General features: G+C 43.3%; 1 protein-coding gene and 1 pseudogene across 8 annotated transcripts in view; both read left to right on the top strand.

Annotated features, from left to right (window-relative positions):
• The window catches only part of LOC120231959, a 34402-nt pseudogene extending 31094 nt beyond the window's left edge, over positions 1–3308 (top strand).
• Positions 1–17941, top strand: part of LIN52 (lin-52 DREAM MuvB core complex component) — a 146501-nt gene that overhangs the window by 103606 nt on the left and 24954 nt on the right. For 3 of the 8 annotated variants that reach the window (XR_005528466.1, XR_005528465.1, XR_005528467.1), the window contains exon 6: positions 9382–9717. The exons of 2 other annotated variants lie outside the window; for them this stretch is intronic. Coding sequence is in view for 2 of the 6 variants with exons in the window: in XM_039232335.1 (XP_039088266.1) it covers positions 9382–9437 (56 nt within the window). In the remaining 4 variants the exon portion in view is untranslated. 3 more of the 8 variants (XR_005528469.1, XM_039232335.1, XM_039232340.1) reach the window with 3 other exon arrangements.

Consider the following 17941-nt stretch of genomic DNA (forward strand, 5'->3'; position numbering starts at 1 on the left):
AATACCTGCTCACAGCCCAAGACACTTGATGTATCTTGGGCCACAGTGTTTGTTGGATTTTGTAATTTCATGAGCAAGATTTGTATTTTTTTAAAGTTCTATATTTCTGTATGTTCCACTTGATGTCAAATCTGTATTCTTAGATTGTAGGGTTCCATTAAAAAAAATAAATAATCTCAGCTCCTCCTCCCTCCACTCCCCCTCCCCCCCACACTCATTTTGTATAATATGGTAATGATATCACCGTAGCAGTAATTACGGGTCATCTTCATTTCTTTCATCTCTGCCTGTTCTGATGGCTTCATTCCTTTGACGGAAAAGATTTGGCTCTGGGTGCTATGATTATTTTGTTAAGCGTTATTCGAATAGACAGGAGTGAGAGAAATTAATCAATCCAAATGCAATTAGCATCATGTTTAACCCAGTGATGGACATCTCAAGGTGAAACAGCTAGGGGAGTTTCAGACATTATTATTCAATCCAATGGTTCTTATCTAAATTATAATCAAGAGAGGTTTTTATTGGCTTCTCAGTGTGAAGATGTAACTCTTTCCCTGCCCTGGGGGTCAAGAAGACTGGGCCTTCATCCTCTGTGGACTTTAGTTACTGCCAGCACCTTGAAGTGGGGATGTTCCAAGCAGAACGTTGTCTTAATGTCCAAGTTATTTGAAATTTATCTATACTGTGATCTTGGTCTGATTTTCCTGAGAGTGGAATATAGCCTATGGATAAAGTACTCTAACTTGAGGCAAAATATTTTGTGTACTGATTAAGTCACTTTGACTAATTGTTGTTTTATCTTAACCTTCCATGATAGATTTATTGCTCTCCTCAATTTATGGATGAGGAAATTAAGACTGTGTGAAGCTGCTAGCCTTTGGTCATAATAAGTGTTTCACCACCATGTATTACTATGGATGCCCTGAACCATGAATGTTCTGCACAAATTTATAAGTGGTTAGTAAAAGTTCTCACCCTAAGAGCATTAATCCATTGCTTTGATCTCATTGCCTTTCATTCACTTGAGTTTTACCCTTGAAAAGGGAACCAAACGAAACTAGAAAGTAGGCCTTTGAAGCCCTCTGGAAAGGAAACAAAATATAAATAAGAACTTGTTAGCTCTCATTCCTGGACACAAATCTTTGGGGGGTTTTTTGTTGTTATTTTGGCTTGTTTGTTTTGTAGGAAGAAGGATGATAAGGATTGAATATTTGAAATCTGGTCTTGTTTTGCTCTTAGAAGAGAGTAGGGCAAGGAGAGTTGATGGAGAAACATAGGCTTTCACCTGAACACATTTTTCAAGTGCCTGACAATTAAGATTCTTCTACTTCTGCTTTCAATCTTCAGGCATCATGGCTGACACTTCCCATATTTTATGTTCCTGCTTGATGTTTTATATTCCGAGAATAAATCTGTTGGCTGGATATTTCTGTCCTCTTTTTTTTCTTTTGTGTCATGAAAAGCCATTAAAATTATTTTCCATATTGGAACTGTCCAAATTTGTTTACCTATACGTTAAGTACTGGTTTTTCTTTTTTATATTATATCTTGGATAAAACATTCTCTAGAAATTGGCCTTATTGTGAATTGGTGGGGGGTGGGGGGGATGTCTGATGTAAAATTATCTTTCTCTGAATTCCCTGGAGGGAACACTCTTCTTACCCATCCTACCCTTTTGGAAGAAAAAGTCCTGTTAGAGAGACAAGATGCCCAATAGAAAGAGAATCTGGAAAGGGTACCCAAAAAAGACTTTATTGAGAATTCTCAGGATGGAGATTTTTACAGTAAAAGTTTGGTTACAGATGTGGCATCCAGACTATTCTTTCCTCAGGTATATATTCCAGTCTCCTTTTTGAAACACTTATGCCCAAAGAACTTGAGGCAAAAGCCTTAAAGCTGTTCTGCTTACATTCAGATGCCCCTTCTATATATTTTAGAGAAAGTGAGATTTCTACTAAAGGCTCTTACTTGTGAACTCTACCATGAGTTGATTAAGAATGGTTAGCAGACATTATTACAATTACACCACCTTTTGAGGGCCACCGAGTGTCAAAATGAGGCTCCAAGAGACCCCTCCTCATCCATGACACTATACTCAGTTCATAGCACCTTCTGTTCTTAACAATGGCACCAGCACCAGTTGCTCTTGTATTAGAGACATTAAAAAGCGCTTAGTCTTTGACTTGAATTATCGATCACTTACTGGTACATTTTGTGCAGGCGTCCGAACTGGAGCATGGTGAAGAATCTCCATCTGGCAGACTGCCCTGAAACTGCTCTGCTGTGCACCAGCTATATGCCAGCGCACCAGAAAAACTGTCCACATTGCTGTGAGAGAGAAATCAGAATTCTAAATTCCATTGGTTTCCTTTTATTCCCCTCTAATGCATCAAAATAACCTCTGAACAACTAGCTCGATCTCAAAGGCCACTTCTGATTTATTTGAATTTTCCCTAATATCTAGTGCATGGTGGTCACCTCATATGACTGACTTAACTATTCTTCCTCCCCCTTCATGCTTCTCTCTCCGGCACAGCACGCAGTGATGACTTGGAGATCCCTCTTGTCATAGTTATTAGAATGCATTCGAGGTTTCAAGGACGAAAAAAGTAATTTTTAAAAGAGTCAAAACCATAAGTCTAACAAATGGCATCATTTCTATGAAACCTCTTTCTATGAAGCTAACTAAATAAATAGCTTTTTAGCACACTGATTGAAACTAAACTAGGATTTTATGTGTTCATCTTTGCTGGCAGAAGCTGCTGGTGTAGTTAGGGAAGGTAGCTGCCTCTAACCAGTACCCAGGATTACTCCAGCAGGGTTGAGTCTCCAAAGTATGCCTGTTACATAGAACCAAGCCATTCATGTTTCCTTTTGTTTTGCATTTGAGATCTTTTAAAAACTGAAGTTTGACCTCCCTTTGCCACTCACAAGACTGCCTGAACACTGGTTTGGCGTGGACCTGGGACCTCTTGTGAAGTGGCAACTAAGGAGCTCCAGCACTCCCCTTGGCCAGCAAAAACCCACGGAAGTAAAGAGTCCAGATGAAGAATAATAGTCATAGTAACTTGACGGTGGCAGGGCAGGATTGTTCTGTGGTGCAGTTTAAGAGGCACGCGCCACTGAGTAAAGTAATGAAGGCCAATTGTGCACAACAGGGTTTATCAGTGAGGCGGTTCAGATACCAGTTTGTTGGGCAACCAGTTCGCCAGAGAGACACACCTGCACAGTTGGAAGTAGAGTTTGAAGATACATTCCAACAGCAGACTGCAGTGTGGTTCCACCACCTCCTGACCACTGCAGTGTGATTTCTCTGTACTTTCATATTCCCCTTCCTCATTCCTTCATTGTACATCAGGTTACTAGTGTGTGTATACAAGCACGTTGCCTTTTTTTAAAAACTAAATGACCATTAATATGTTTTGATCAACACTGAATGGATATGGAAGGGGGTGAAGTACTGTTTCAGTGAAAATATTTCCTTTCCCCATTAGTGGCATCCTCATTCAGCTCTTATTAGCTCATATTTCAGTAAATTATTTTGCTCTCACTTTAACAACAACAAAAAAATCCTTGCATGCCTTGTTCATTTGGAGAACTTTAATGTTTTTCATTTGTCATTCTAAAATCAAGGACAGTTGTATAACTTTTGTGTACATAGCTGTTACACGTAGGGCAGTCTGTCTTTAAGTAGAGATAAATTGCTGTACAAAGAAATGAATCGTAGATAGTTGTCCCATCAAGTGTCTCTTTGCGTAAGTAAACTCTTGTTTGAAATGAAGGAAAGAAAAAGATAGTTATACAGTAGCTACCATTTACTAAATGCCTATGTGACCTTTATATTAATTCTCCCTGGAACAAATGAGGACCCCAAGGGAGGCCTGGCTGGCTCAGTCAGTAGAGCATGCGACTCTTGATCCTCAGGGTCATGAGCTGAAGCCCCATGTTGGGCATAGAGCTTCCTTTAAAAATTAAAAATTAGAAAAGTGAATTTTATTTTTAAAAAATGAGGAAACCAAAGCTCAGAAAGATGTCTTCAGTGACTTGCCCGCAGTGGTCAGTGTAGGAGCTGGGGCTTGATTCTAAGTCTGTCTGATGCTAAAAGCCCTGCTCTTTCCACAGTGGAATGCCATTTCCTTTGTTTCCAGCCAGTCATATTAGAGTCCCTAAAGACAGCCTGTTGTAACTTTTCTCCACCTCACTAATGTTTTTAATTATGTTGAGGCACAGAAATATTTAAAGTAGTTTGCATTGGAATTGAAAACCAAACATTATGAGTTTCTCCCATTTCATTAAAAAGTTACTTAATCTTTACATTGTTCTCTACATTAAAGCCGAGCAGAATTTTATCAGGCAATTGCCTCAAAGTTATAATCTGGAAAATCTTTCTGTAATGAAACCCATATGTCATGGGCGAAAAGTGCAAAGCCCTGGCAGAGAGGGTTGGTCTCATGAGAGATTCTGCACCCAATCTCGTTAACCAGGGTGCCTCTGGTAATCCCTCATCCCCTCACTGGTGAGAAATCAATCTGTACCACTGAATCTTTTTCAACCAGCCACCAAGAAAATTTACTGCAGAGGAGGCAGTTTGGGGATAGTCATTGTGGAAAGGGAGCCAGAAGCAAGGCTAACTGTATATGGAAGAATTGGAGAATCTAAAGAAGAGATTGTATTAAGCCACACACTACCTTCAGAGCAGGCAGGATGCAGTCCTCCCTTCAGCCCTGACCCTTCTAAGCATACCCAGGTATTTACAGCTGCCATGAACCTGACAGCCCTAGGGAAGCTATGAAGGGGGTAATAGAAACAGCATAAACCTGGAAGCTGATTGTAGTTTATCCATTTGCTGTCTTTAAATGTGTACAAGTAGTCTCCTTTCCCACATTCTCTGCAGCTGTTCACGCATTCACCCTATGGTGACAGTCTGTATTGTGACTTTCTCCGTTCATGGTCTGTGCACTGCAATAGAAGGGCCTGTCAATCATGACTTGACATGGAGGTCCTGCTCCTCTTCTGCACGGCATACAGTGTGGTGGCTGGTGATCAGTGTGTCCCTCTTGGCATCATTATTGGAATATGGTAGCAGGGTTGCCTTCCTGTTGAAGCTCATCATCCTAGAGAGTTAATCCAGAATTAAAAAATAGTTAAGAAATGTTATTGACTCAAGGTAAAACTCTAGCAATCTTATTGTATCTAGGATTGTCTTATAACACAGTGTGAGAAAGGAGAACCAGGAGAAGAGAGGAACTAGAAGTGTCAAACTGGGGAGCACGTACTCCTACCATGGCCATTAATGCAAGAACCGTACCAAGCTGTAACTAGTGGGAGAAGGGATGGAACCAGGCAGGGAAGTAGAAATGTCCTCCTCTTTTCTGTAAGCAAGCCAGGGACTTCTCTAAAGGTTTTTCCCTAAAGAGATTTTAAATCCTTGGTGGAAGTTTTTTAGTAAAATACATTTACATATAAAACCCTGCTGGAAGGGGTGTGTGTATGAACATGTGAGCGTGCGTGTGTGTGTGTGTATGTGTAAGAGGAATACAGAATAGTAGCAGAAGACTGTCTTCCTACTCCTAATGGGATTTTGTAGCAGCATGTGCGAGTTTGTTTCAGAAGTCAAAAATGAACAGATGTTGGTATAAATTACCTCTGTGTCTGATGTCTTGCAAATTAAAAGCGCGGTTGGCATCACTAAACAATTTCACCAGGTTTCGGGGGGTGCGGCTAGCGGGTGGTGATTACTGTAGCAGGTCGGTAAGAATCTTCACACTGCAGCAAAGCAGGAAGACAAGGATAAAGAAATGAATAAAATAAAGAGTATGTGAATTAATCCAAGATGTTAACATCTCCGAAAACAAGTGAACAGGGAGGGCTCATGCTCTGAAGCTGCCCCTGACCCACAGCAATTTCTCTGTGCACAAAGAGGGGTTGGTGCTTAGGATGTGATTTATAGGGCACAGCCCTCTTTTAGGGAGCAGCTATGTCACGAATTCGTATATCTCCTATATGGGACTGGCGAGTAGGAAAACTTTCTCCCCTCCCATGTAGAAGATGAGGTCTTTGAATTACTTCTACTTTTACGGTGGTTTCCTGCAGCTCTGTGTACTTAGATTAGGTTGAAGGGGGAGGAATGATTGAGTGGAGAGAGGGTTGTTAAAAAGGATTGGTTAAATTCAAGGAGAGCTTGCCATTGAGAGACTTTGGAATCTGTTTATTTTGCCTTTTAAATCCTTTTGATCCCTCAAATACCTTGGGTCTTTTTAAATCTTACATTTATTTATTTATTTATTTTATTTATTTATCGTACTCATACACAGAGTACGAGTGGAGGAGAGGCTGAGAGAGAAGGAGACACAGAATCCAAAGCAGGCTCAGGCTCTGAGCAAGTGTTCAGCATAGAGCCTGATGCAGGGCTCGAACTCACGAACCACGAGATCATGACCTGAGCCGAAGTCAGACACTTAACTGACTGAGCCACCCAGGCACCCCAAATCTTACATCTTAAAATATTGGTCATTCTCCCATTTTAAGAAAAAACAGAAAAGAATCAGGAGATGTGAAGGGCAGCAGGCAGAAATAATTAGTAAGATCAGTACAGTGCTCCTGGCCCAGGATTTTTGGAGCAAGGTTCTGTTCTACCCAGCAGAGTTTTGTAATACCCGTGTCTGGTTTCCAGAGTACCTGCTTCTAGCCATGTTGCAGGATCATTTGATTCTGTGTAAAACTCCTTAATAAGCACTAGAGAGTAGGCAGAAAATCCATCCAATAGAAATAAATGATGAGACCCACTCTGGCCAAAAGTATAAGTCAGTTCCTGTAAGATCAGGCTGAGGGAAAAGATTCCAAGAAACAGGATTTTTAACATTGCTAGTCGCCTCCTTTATCACAGCTCACTCATTCATTCATTCATTCAGGAAACACTTGAGTGTGGAAGCAACAGACTACTCCCCCTCCTCTGCAAGGTAGTGTGTTAATGGTGCCATTGATACCAAGAATGATCAGTGCTGAATACCCAAGAGAAAAAGCAAGGCAAGTGACATTAGTATGCTACTCATTCTACAGATATAGGAACTGAGGCTCAGAGGTCTTGCCCAGCCCAAGGTGCCACCCAGTTACTAAACTGGAATGAGTTCAGATCCTGTGTTATCTGAAAGAAGTCCATGCTTCCTCCCCTGAGCAAGAAAGTACTTGTTAGGATTTCTCTAGGGTAGTTAGTTAGTCCTTGCCTCCCACCTTCATCTCTCCATTAATCTGGCATTACTTCCATCAAAGGAAATTATTTTTCTTGCCAAATAAATAAGATAAATTTAGGGAGGAAAAGATCCCACAGTGTAGAGAAGGAAGCACTCTGGGCAATTAATAAGTCTTACTGTTTGTGTCTAGAAAGGAAGGAAACTTAACATTGTTGTGTTCCTACTTGGAATAGTTCTTTTATATATTTTCATTCACCCACCCAACATTTATTTAGCAGATACTAGGTCTAGCTCTGTACTAGTTGCTGGTAATAGGAAGAATAACGAGGAGCGCCTGGGTGGCTCTATCGGTTGAGCGTCCAACTCTTGATTTCTGTTCAGGTCATCATCCCATAGTCATGGGATCCACCCGGCATTGGGCTCTGAGCTGAGTATGGAGCGTGCTTAAAATGCTCGCCCTCTGCCCCTCTCTCCTGCTTGCGCACTCTTACTCTCTAAAAATAAAATAAATAAAAAAGAGTAATGGAACAGTCTCTGCCCCCAATTCTTAACCTTTAGTACAAGAAGACAAGTATATAAACAAATACTTGCAGGTCTTACAGTTACTCTATATGTATAGGGTGTGGTATAAATCCACCAAGGAAGGACTGGTCAGTTTGATTTGAACCATTATTTGTGTGCATGTGACACTTAGCACTGGGGCTTCCATTCCTAGGTAAAGGGATGTCCTTTCCCTCTGTGGGAGCTCCAGAATTTGTAAGAGATGAGGAATATTATGGACTGCAGTTACCAGAAGCTTCCTGTGGTTACATAGTTTGTATTGTTTTATTTCTCTGTTGTACAAATAAACCAGGAACTATTAAATGTTGGTAGGGAGGGGGAGTAGAGCCCATTCATCTAGCACCATCTCTGGGCTCGAGTAAAGCAGCAAGGAGGCTAGGGCGAAGGTCCATCTCATTCTGCAAGTGCCTTTCCAGCCACCTCACTGATTGGCCAGGATGGGGACATATACTTAAGAGGCCACAGGCACAGCCTGCCGTGTGCCCACTGCATGGTTCCAGAAGACTTCTGGCCTCCACGACCAACCATTAGACACTTTCAGCACTGCTAAATCTATTTAAGAGAACCCAAAAGATGATTCTGTGGGAATGAGGATGAAGGGGGTATTCTAATACATACACTTTTGGGGGATTTGTTTGACAGAGCCAAAACAGTGAGCTTCTAGAGTGTCCCTTGTAATTGAGAAATGTTTTACTTTCATTTTGAAGCCTCATATGTAGGAAAGTAGCTGTATAAACCCTCTCGTAACTACAGCATTCAAAGATTGATGGTGCTGAAAGTCAGAGAAAGACACATAAACCTTGCCTGACTATATTAAATATCTAAGGACTGACAATGCCAAGAGAGAGAAGACCAAAGCTCTATAAACCCTACTTTATTACACCATCCGCAGATGAACTGCACTGAGGGAATATAAACTCCGTTAATACTACAGCATCCAGGAACTACCACTGCTGGGAGATGGGGTAAATGATCTCTCATTTTGATTTGACATTATAAATGTCCAGATACCAACAACCCAAAGAAGACTCTAGTCTTGGTTAGATTGTAGTCTTCAAAAGCAACCCCCCTGACATAGTGAACATAAGTATTAGGTTACATTCTTGAGAGAGAGAGAGACACAAGTTTAGGGGAATTCCCGGGGCGGGGGGGGGTTAAAATTATTTATTTGGGAGGTGGAGAGCACAAACTGGGTTGAAGGAGCAGAGAGAGAGAAAGAGAGAGAGAGAGAGAGAGAGAGAGAGAATGAGTCCCAAGCAGGCTCCGCACTGTAAGCACAGAGCCCAGTACAGGGCTTGATCCCACCAACTGTGACATGACCTAGCTGAAAGCAAGTCAGATGCTTCACCTACTGAGCCACCCAGGCACCCCTCCCTAGGGATTTTTTCAAGGTAGATGATAAATTTCCCTGTTGGCCTGTGTCTTGTGACTTCAGAAGAGCTTTGTATGGTTTTAGTTGTCAGTAGCGGTTCATTTTTCCCTCTTTTTGGAAGTTAGTGGTGACCGAGTGTGTTAGGGTCGCACCTTTGTATACAATTTAAATCAACCCGCATTTTTAAAATCATATTTTCTTGAGAGCTCTTTTTCAAATTTGGGGTTTTCATTGATCTTCCATTTGTTGTGATTCCAGCCAGAGAGATGACAAGGGGGAAATTTCTCAACATTCTGGAGAAGCCCAAGAAGTAGCAGCTGCTTGTGTACAGGATGTCCTGGGGGCCGGAACCAAGCTCCCCTCCCAGCGCAGCTCCGACGATGTGCAACTCTCTGCTTCCTGGCGAGAGGCCGGAGGGTGCACCTCCAGGACTGACCCTCTCCCCTGTTCCTGGCATTCTGCGCCTCGAAGGACATTCGGCGGCAAGAGAGAAATCTGCTTTACAGATTCTATACAGAAGGATCAAGTGCAGTTGTTCGATCAGCTTCCAGACTTTGACTGGCTCTGCCTTGGATGTGGGCAACACCAGGAGGCGTATGTATCATTCTTAAAGGTCAAAGTCCTGCTCTCTCGTTTCAAGAAGTGATTCAGGAGCCCTAGGATTTTACAATTGATTTGATTTGGTGATGGCAAAGTCAGTTGTGACACGTTGTTTGGATGGGTTCTTTTGACTTGTACTTGATATCTTAGGAAGTATTTATGATGAGAAGACCAGAGACCAATCAGATTCTGAAACAGACCAGGCAACCTGACCTGTGAAATCTCCAGTATATAATGGGTTCCAAGAATCCCTAGCTGGAGAAGCCAGAATCTTTTTGAAATGCACACCTGCTTTAAAAGTTCTGTACCTCCCACAATAGCCCCATCCCCCAGTGCCTTTCATTCCCCACCCTCCATTCTGATTCCAGGAAAGAGGATCCCTGTGTATGAGTCCCTACTGGGATTAGCTAGTGAAAGTCTTACACAAGGTTGTATCGGATTCTAGATCTCAAAGACTGAGTTAAAGATGAAAGAAAGGACTTTTGAGTTCTAGCTAGTCTGTTACAGTTTCAAGCAAGAGTCATTATGGCCTAAAAGGTAGGAGAAGGGAGTTCTTTGCAGGAGTCCCCATTTGATGAAAAACTAGAAACTCTGATCTGAAAGGAATGTGCTGTGGAACGGTGGCAGTATATTGTCCCCTTGTCCCCTCTTCATGGCACGTATCAGATACTTCACCAAGGTAAAAGAAACACACACACACACACACACACACACACACACACACACACGAAAGGAAAGGGAGGATTTCCTGACTTAAATACAACTCTTATAGAGCTCTTTGCCAGTCTTCTGTCCCTGTGTTAAAACCTGAAAACACAACCCATGCAAAAAATTGATTACACATGTTCTCTGTATTCTGTCTTATGAGCCAGCCCCCAGCCTCTAATGTTTTGTGAAGTACATGAGGTTTCCTGAACTTCATGCAGAGAACATCCATGTGGTAGTTGTCTGATGGTGTCTGGATATAAGGAAAGCTGTGGGCAAACTGCAGCACTGTTCATTTTAATAGCTGGTCTTTTAACCATTTTCTGGCATTTGTGCCTTGTTTCCCATGCTAGAATTAGTGTTGGATTTTTCTCTCATTTTTGCCATCCATGCAGTATTATGTATTGATAAGGGGGACAAATTGAGCACAAGTCACAAAGAAGAAGTATGAGAAAAAACATTCTGCCTGGATGCAATATAGGAATTCAAGCTGGAGAGGCATAGATTTTAAGTTAAGCTTATTATTGACATTCCTTTTTTTCTAAATACGGTTGAAGTGGGAGAGGAGGGGAGAGAGAGAGAGGGAGGGGAGGGGAAGGCAAAAAATAGTGCCATAACGTCACATTCTTTCTTTGCTCTGTTTTTGAGAGTTGATGACATCTGGCACTTTTAAGTGCTTGGGGAAATTGAGAAATACATGGAGAATATGAGGATACCTCCCCAAAACCAACTCAGGTCTGTAACCCGAGGCTTTGTAGTTGGTTTTCTGGTCTGCCTTGGCCTTTCTTTTACTGTCATCTTATTCACCAGCACTTAATGTAAGTAGGTGTTTTAGAATTGCGATATTTATTGGTTTTGTATTTGTTGTCCTTAGAAAAGTTAATGATGTATTTTTATATTGATATTATAAATTGATGTATAATGTGTGTGTGTGTGCTTGAGGGTGTTAGAGGACTGTGCTTTGTATATGATGGTTTCTGTGTCGTCATAATAAATATGTCCCTTTTATAGGAGAGTGAGTTTTTCCTCAAAGGGCCACATTGCACATTTAAAGCATACACCTCATCAGAAAGTACAACTGTAATGATAAATAACCTGTTGGTCTCCTCACTGATGTCACAGTGGGTGGTGTGGGCTTTATGACCATCTAGTACTTGGTCTCCCAGCTTCCAGTCTATTCTACCAGCCATCCAAGCTCATTACAGCTCAACTCCTTAAAGTATTTTTTTTTTTTAAGTTTTAGTTAAGTCATCTCTGCACACAACATGGGGCTCAAACTCACAACCCAAAGATCAAGAGTCACGTGCTCCTCTGGGGCACCTAGGTGGCTCAGTCCAGTGAGCGTCTGACTTCGGCTCAGGTCATGATCTCACGGTTCATGGATTCAAGCCCCACGTCAGGCTTTGTGCTGACAGCTGGCTCAGAGCCTGGAGCCTGCTTCAGATTCTATGTCTCCCTCTCTCTCTGACCCTCCCCTGCTCATGCTCGCTCGCTCTCTCTTTCTCTCTCTCTCTCAGAAATAAATAAAAACATTTTTAAAAAGTTTTTTTTTTTTTTAAAGACACTTTATTTAAAAATTGTAGGGGCACCTGGGTGGCTTAGTTGGTTAAGTGTCCGACTTCGGCTCAGGTCATGATCTCATGGTTAGTGTGGACGTCGGGCTCTGTGGTGACAGCTAGCTCAGAGCCTGGAGCCTGCTTCAGATTCTTGTCTCCCTCTCTCTCTGACCCTCCCCTGCTCATGCTGTCTCTCTCGCTCGCTCGCTCTTGCTCCCTCTCTCTCTCTTTCAGAAATAAATAGAAACATTAAAATAAATTTTTTTAAAAGACACTTTATTTAAAAATTGTAGGGGCACTTGGGTGGCTCAGTTGGTTAAGCGTCCAACTTTGGCTCAGGTCATGATCTCATGGTTCGTGAGTTTGGGCCCCACGTTGGGCTCTGTGCTGACAGCTCAGAGCCTGGAGCCTGCTTCAGATTCTGTGTCTACTTCTCTCTTTGACCCTCCCCTGCTCACACTGTCTGTCTCTCAGAAATAAATAAAACATTTAAAAAATTTTTTTAAAAAGAGTCATGTGCTCCTCCAACTGAGCCAGCCAGGTGCCTCTCAACTCCTCAAAGTATTACTTAAAAATCTTTAATACCTCCTCATGTCTAATAATAAAGCCTGGATCTCTTATCCTGGCATTTAAAACTCTGCATATAATCCTAATCAACCTTCTTCTCCAGTATATGAAGTCTCTGTTCCATTTAATCTGAACAATTCGCATTTCCTCACTTGAGTGCCTTTGCTCATGCCATTTGAGTTCCTAGAAAGTCTTGAATCCCTTTTGCAGGTATCAAACCTACTCCTTCCTATTAACACCGGATGAACCAGTTGGAAATACTCCTTCCCCCTGCATTCCTACAACATTGCTGTATACCATCCTTACAACTCTTTCCAACCTAGCCTTATATTTAAGTGATCTGAGTGTGCATCTGGTTATTCTTCTGCATCATCTTTGAACTGGAAGGGTCAGTACCTACTTGTGGACTTCCAGTTAAACATGATGGACTGAAAACAAGTATTTCCCTGCCACCTACTAAAACCCTTGCTGTGACTTCCTTTTCAACTCTGCTCAAGAACTAGAGAAAAGCAAGTATTAGTATAAGTGCTGTCCCCCCGCAACAGTTTACCTGCCCTAGAGCAGAGTATCATGCCCTTTTAGAGAAACATTCCGTTTGAGGAAAGCAAATTGCTTGGCATCAGTGGCTCATCATTGATTTCCAAGAAAACTAGGTGGGCAGTAGATTTCTGTGATCTGGAAAAGCACGGCTGGCTGGCTGGCTAACTCAATGGAGACAGCATTCAGACTGTTCTGTTCTAAATCTTTATAGAAAGTAGGGCACCTGGGGGGCTCAGTCAGTTAAGCGTCTGACTTCGGCTCAGGTCCTGATCTCATGGTTCGTGAGTTCAAGCTCCAAGTCGGGCTCTGTGCTGACAGCTGAGAGCCTAGAACCTACTTTGGTTTCTGTGTCTCGCCCTCTCTCTGCCCCTCCCGTACTAACGCTGTCTCTCTCTCAAACATAAACATTTTTAAAAAATGAAAAATTTAAATCTTTAGAGAGTATTTTCCCAGTAAACAATTGTGTATCCTTTGCCCACAGGCTGGTTTTGCCTTTCCCTTTGCCATTCTGAATGCCTTCCTTGTAGAAGCACCTGTTGTTGACTGTGAGCAGCACTGTCTTGAGAAGAATAGCATTGGTGCGTGGAGGCGCATTTCCAAACTCCTAGTCAAGACTTTGCTCACCGGTCGTCTTACTGCTTCCTGCTCGCTTCAGGCTCAGATTCTTGACCTCTGCCGACTTGCTTCGCCTTCCTTCCATCATTGGAGCACTAAAAGGCTGCTAACTGTATTAATATCAAGCTGCCATTATTAATTTCTCTTTAACTTTTTGTTAGTCATATATCATATCTTTTAAACGACCCTTGGTAACTGCTGCTTATTCATGGCCCTCTGGCTGCAGCTTAATGGAGCTCCTCTGTCTCCTGGGCAGTGAAAGTAGAGCTGGTGAGTCATTGCATTGCCCCTACACTTAGGAAGGGTGTTCGGACTTCCACAGGAGCTTTGCAATGAAACCAAGAAATTTCCTTCCCAGTACGATGCTCTGGTCCCTCTGTTTCCTCCAGGATTCAGGCCTCACAGAAAAGAAACAGGCAGAACAGGAAGGGAGGAAATGGACTGGTGGTAGAGGTGGATGGTCCCAGCAGTCACAGAACACGATTTCTTACCAGCTTTCAGCTTCTACACAAAATCCACCTACAAGCATTTGGTTATATTCTCCAGTTTCTGTTTTCTTCATCCTTTGCAAGTTGTAAGGCCCCTGCATGGACTTCATTTCACCAGAGAGCCTTGTACCCCCCACCCCAAAGAGTAGCCTCTCCGAGTTTGTAAGTTCTGACTGACCTGAAACTGACTTTTCCTATCTGTTTAGGCTTTTTTGGCACTTTGGGGATGTGTCTCCGACTGTGCCTAACGAGGCCACCAGCCTTCCCACTCTGCCCAACACTTTTTCTTCATGGGCAGGGTCGGTCATTTGGGGGCTTCAGGTGGCACCAGGTGCAGCTGTGAGGCTCATGGTTGGCGCAAGTGCTGGCAGAGCCTGTTAATTAGCACATGAACACCCCAATGCTCCATTAGCCAGGCCAGGCATTTGGAACCTTCCCCTCCTGTGGGCCCCTTCCTCCTAATGAGAGCTGGAAGAAGGGCCCTCACAAAACACTGCCTCAGAATAATATTCCGCTTTGTCCCCACCAGTAACCAGGGCTGACAGGATCACTCTGTCCATTTCTCTTCTAATTAGCACAATTCCAGCATGGCCTGAGCCAGCAAATGGAGAAAAGCGATCAAAAGCGATCGGACAACCGTACCGAATCACAAACATAAAGAGGGCCATTCCCTGTAATTAGGTGAGACAATTCCTCAGTCTTTTCTCGGCTGGAGTTTGCCGCTAAGACTCTTGCTGTTTGGGTCCCAGTAACACAAGTTACATGTCTCCCTGGGACACTAATAAGCCCCAAATTGTCTTCCGCTTCACACAACTCTAACCAGAGGACAGATGCCAGGGGGAGGGGGGACACACTGAGGGGACAGGGTGTCTAAACAGCTAAGCAGCTGCTGCAATGTCTCCCCGACTCCAAAAGGCAGACCCTGGGGCCATGGGCAGAGAGGGAAGAGGCCGTTGGTTTGAGAGAAGTGCTCCAGGTGCAGCCTCGTCCCATTGCTTGGGCTGCTGTCTATAAGTGCTGAGAATTCCAGAACCTCCAGAGAGACCCGCCCTCTGCTACTTGCCTCGCCCTGTTCATTTGCCACCTCTTGCCTCTTGTTCCCTTTTGGTCTCCTCATCCCCACTCCCACATGTCCCCGCTGGTGGCCTCATGGGCAGCTATAACTGGCACCATCCCTGGCCCTGCATTGAAGGCCTATACACCTGTAGTCCACAATCTCGAGGCTAGTACCCGTGTGTGAATTCCGCTCTCAAAGAGCTCATGACCTGCAAGGGGCCCTCACTTCCAGCACCCATCGCCTCTGGGTCTTTGGCTCTACTGTAGCCCCTGCTTTCTATCTCATTCTCTCTCCTGGAAGATCCCTGTTTTTTAAAACAGAAAAGTGGCTCATCAACTGCCAGGGCAAGAAGCCACAACTGGCCACACTCCATGTGGCTCAGAGGTTGGCCACTTAATAAACAGAAATTGCTCCCACAGGACTGCAGCCCATTACAGGGATTATGAGGGGCGATATAGCCATGAACTTGGTCATAGCCAGGGACAAAGGAATGCAGGGGAGAGTGGCAGTTTGGAATCTCAATTAAACTCAAGCTCTGAGCTGAGTTGGACTCACACATATTTTCATCTTATCCTGCTCTCTGCTTTCTGTTTTGATCTACACTCGATGCTTCTGAAAGTGACCTCCAGTACCAGAAAACAATTATCTAGAATCCAAGGAGCCAGAAAGCTCAAGTAATCAGAGTTACTTTGTTGTTTTTCCATCTTCCCTGAGACACACAGAAGTAACAATAAGATTTGACTTTTTAAGTAACTTTTGGGAATTGTCAAAGAATCGGATCCAAATTTGTTCAGTCTCGTATAGTTTCTTTGGGTATAAACAGAGCTTAGAATAGTACCTGGCACATAAGTGCTTAAATTGTTGGAAGTGTGAACTGCACCATGATACTCCGTGGTCATAACCTTGTGAGTCTAAGGTGAGAGGTTGGATCTTGAAAGAGAGGCAGGGTGTGGTCATGCAAGTCACTTCTCTCTGTGCCACAGTGTCCTTGGGACCTGTTCTACTTTAAAGAGGCAGGCAAGCATTATGCATAAGGGCATACACCCTGATGTCAGACTGCCTGGGTCCAAATTCTGTTTTTGCCATCTACTAGCCATGTGACCATGAGTAAATTGCCTAATCTCTCTGTGCCTTAGTTTACCTTTTATTTTTTTTTTAATGTTTTATTTATTTCTAGGAGAGAGATAGAGAGACAGCGTGAGCAGGGGAGGGTCAGAGAGAGAGGGAGTCACAGACTGAAACAGGCTCCAGGCTCTGAGCTGGCAGTCAGCACAGAGCCCGACACGGGGCTCAAACCCACGAACCGCGAGATCATGACCTAAGCGAAAGTCGTACGCTTAACCAAGTAAGCCACCCAGGCGCCCCTAGTTTACCCTTTTATGGAGTGGGTCCAACAATAGCATCTAACTCCGAGGGTCATTGTAGAGATGAAATTAGTACTTGGAAGTGTTTAGAACAGTATTTAACCCTACTTACCCATTCTATAAGAGCTTGATGGATATATCTTTAAAACTGGATTCAGTGTATTATTTCATTATTTAATTAATCTAGTTATTTAATAAATTTAATTATTAATTAAATTATTTATTATTGATTTAATAAATCTATTTTATTATTTAATTATAATATACTCACATTTGTTAAAAATTGGTAGTTCTTACAGGGAAAATACAGTAACTTTTGGTTATGTTGAATAGTTCAAATAAGCTAAGCGGAGAAGAATTTCACTCCTCAGGAGGGCTGACAGTTCACCAAATACTCTTGCCCCTCTCCTTCCACCCCCTGGGGCAGCCAGTGCTGGCATAGACACACAACAGATACTGCTGTTGACTCTGTGGACGGTAGCATTGAAGACTGTTTATTGCTTGTGAACAAGGGAAGGAAATACTGAGCTCAGCATTAGCCTCAGCTCGTTGTGCTTCACTAGTCTTGATGGTCCCAACATTTGCTGAGCATCCTTACTATTCCAGTTATTACACAGGAATGCTCTTCCCTGTCTTGCTCTGTACCCCCCCCAACTCACCCCACCCCTACCCCAATCCCTCATCCCAGGGCTGAGCAGGGTTCACGCGGGCCTGGGCTCTCCCCACCCCCCAGCAGCCTCCTCTCGGCCTTGCCTCTTTGGGAGCCCATAGAGAGCAATCAGCCTGGCCTGACTCTACAGTCTGGGGCCTCAGGGTCAAGCAAGGCCGAAGGTCACATCCCGGGCCCTTCCTGGATGCAGCCAAGCCCCAGGAGCCAAGCAGTCTAAGCCAGCAGCTTCACACAAAGGAGCAGCTGAGAAGAGTCAGGTTGGAAAAGTCAGTGACTTTAGGCTGAATGGAAGTGAGAAGCATTGGCTGCGGCCACCATCAAAGCCCTTGGCAGGGCCACAAGGGATGTTCAGGGGTCGGAACCATAATGGCCTCTGAGGAATGGGGTGGCTCATGGGAAAGCAAGCTCCCCAGAACTTCACCTAGGCGTCTTCCTCGCCTCCATTTGCCTCTGCTGTCACTGCCTCTACCTTCTTACTGGCTGACCCTCATCCCTTGCTTTTCTCACAGTGCCACTTACCCCAAACCAACTGGCCCAAAGCTCCTTCGTACTTCACGCTATTGATTAAATTATGGTACATTTCACATAGCAAACTCTTTTTTTTTTTTTTTTTTTTTAATTTTTTTTTTTTTTTTTTTTTTTTTTTTTTTTTTTTT

Source organism: Hyaena hyaena, unplaced genomic scaffold (genome assembly GCF_003009895.1).
Source record: "Hyaena hyaena isolate Hyena2069 unplaced genomic scaffold, ASM300989v1 scaffold_65, whole genome shotgun sequence".
Classification (NCBI taxonomy): domain Eukaryota; kingdom Metazoa; phylum Chordata; class Mammalia; order Carnivora; family Hyaenidae; genus Hyaena; species Hyaena hyaena.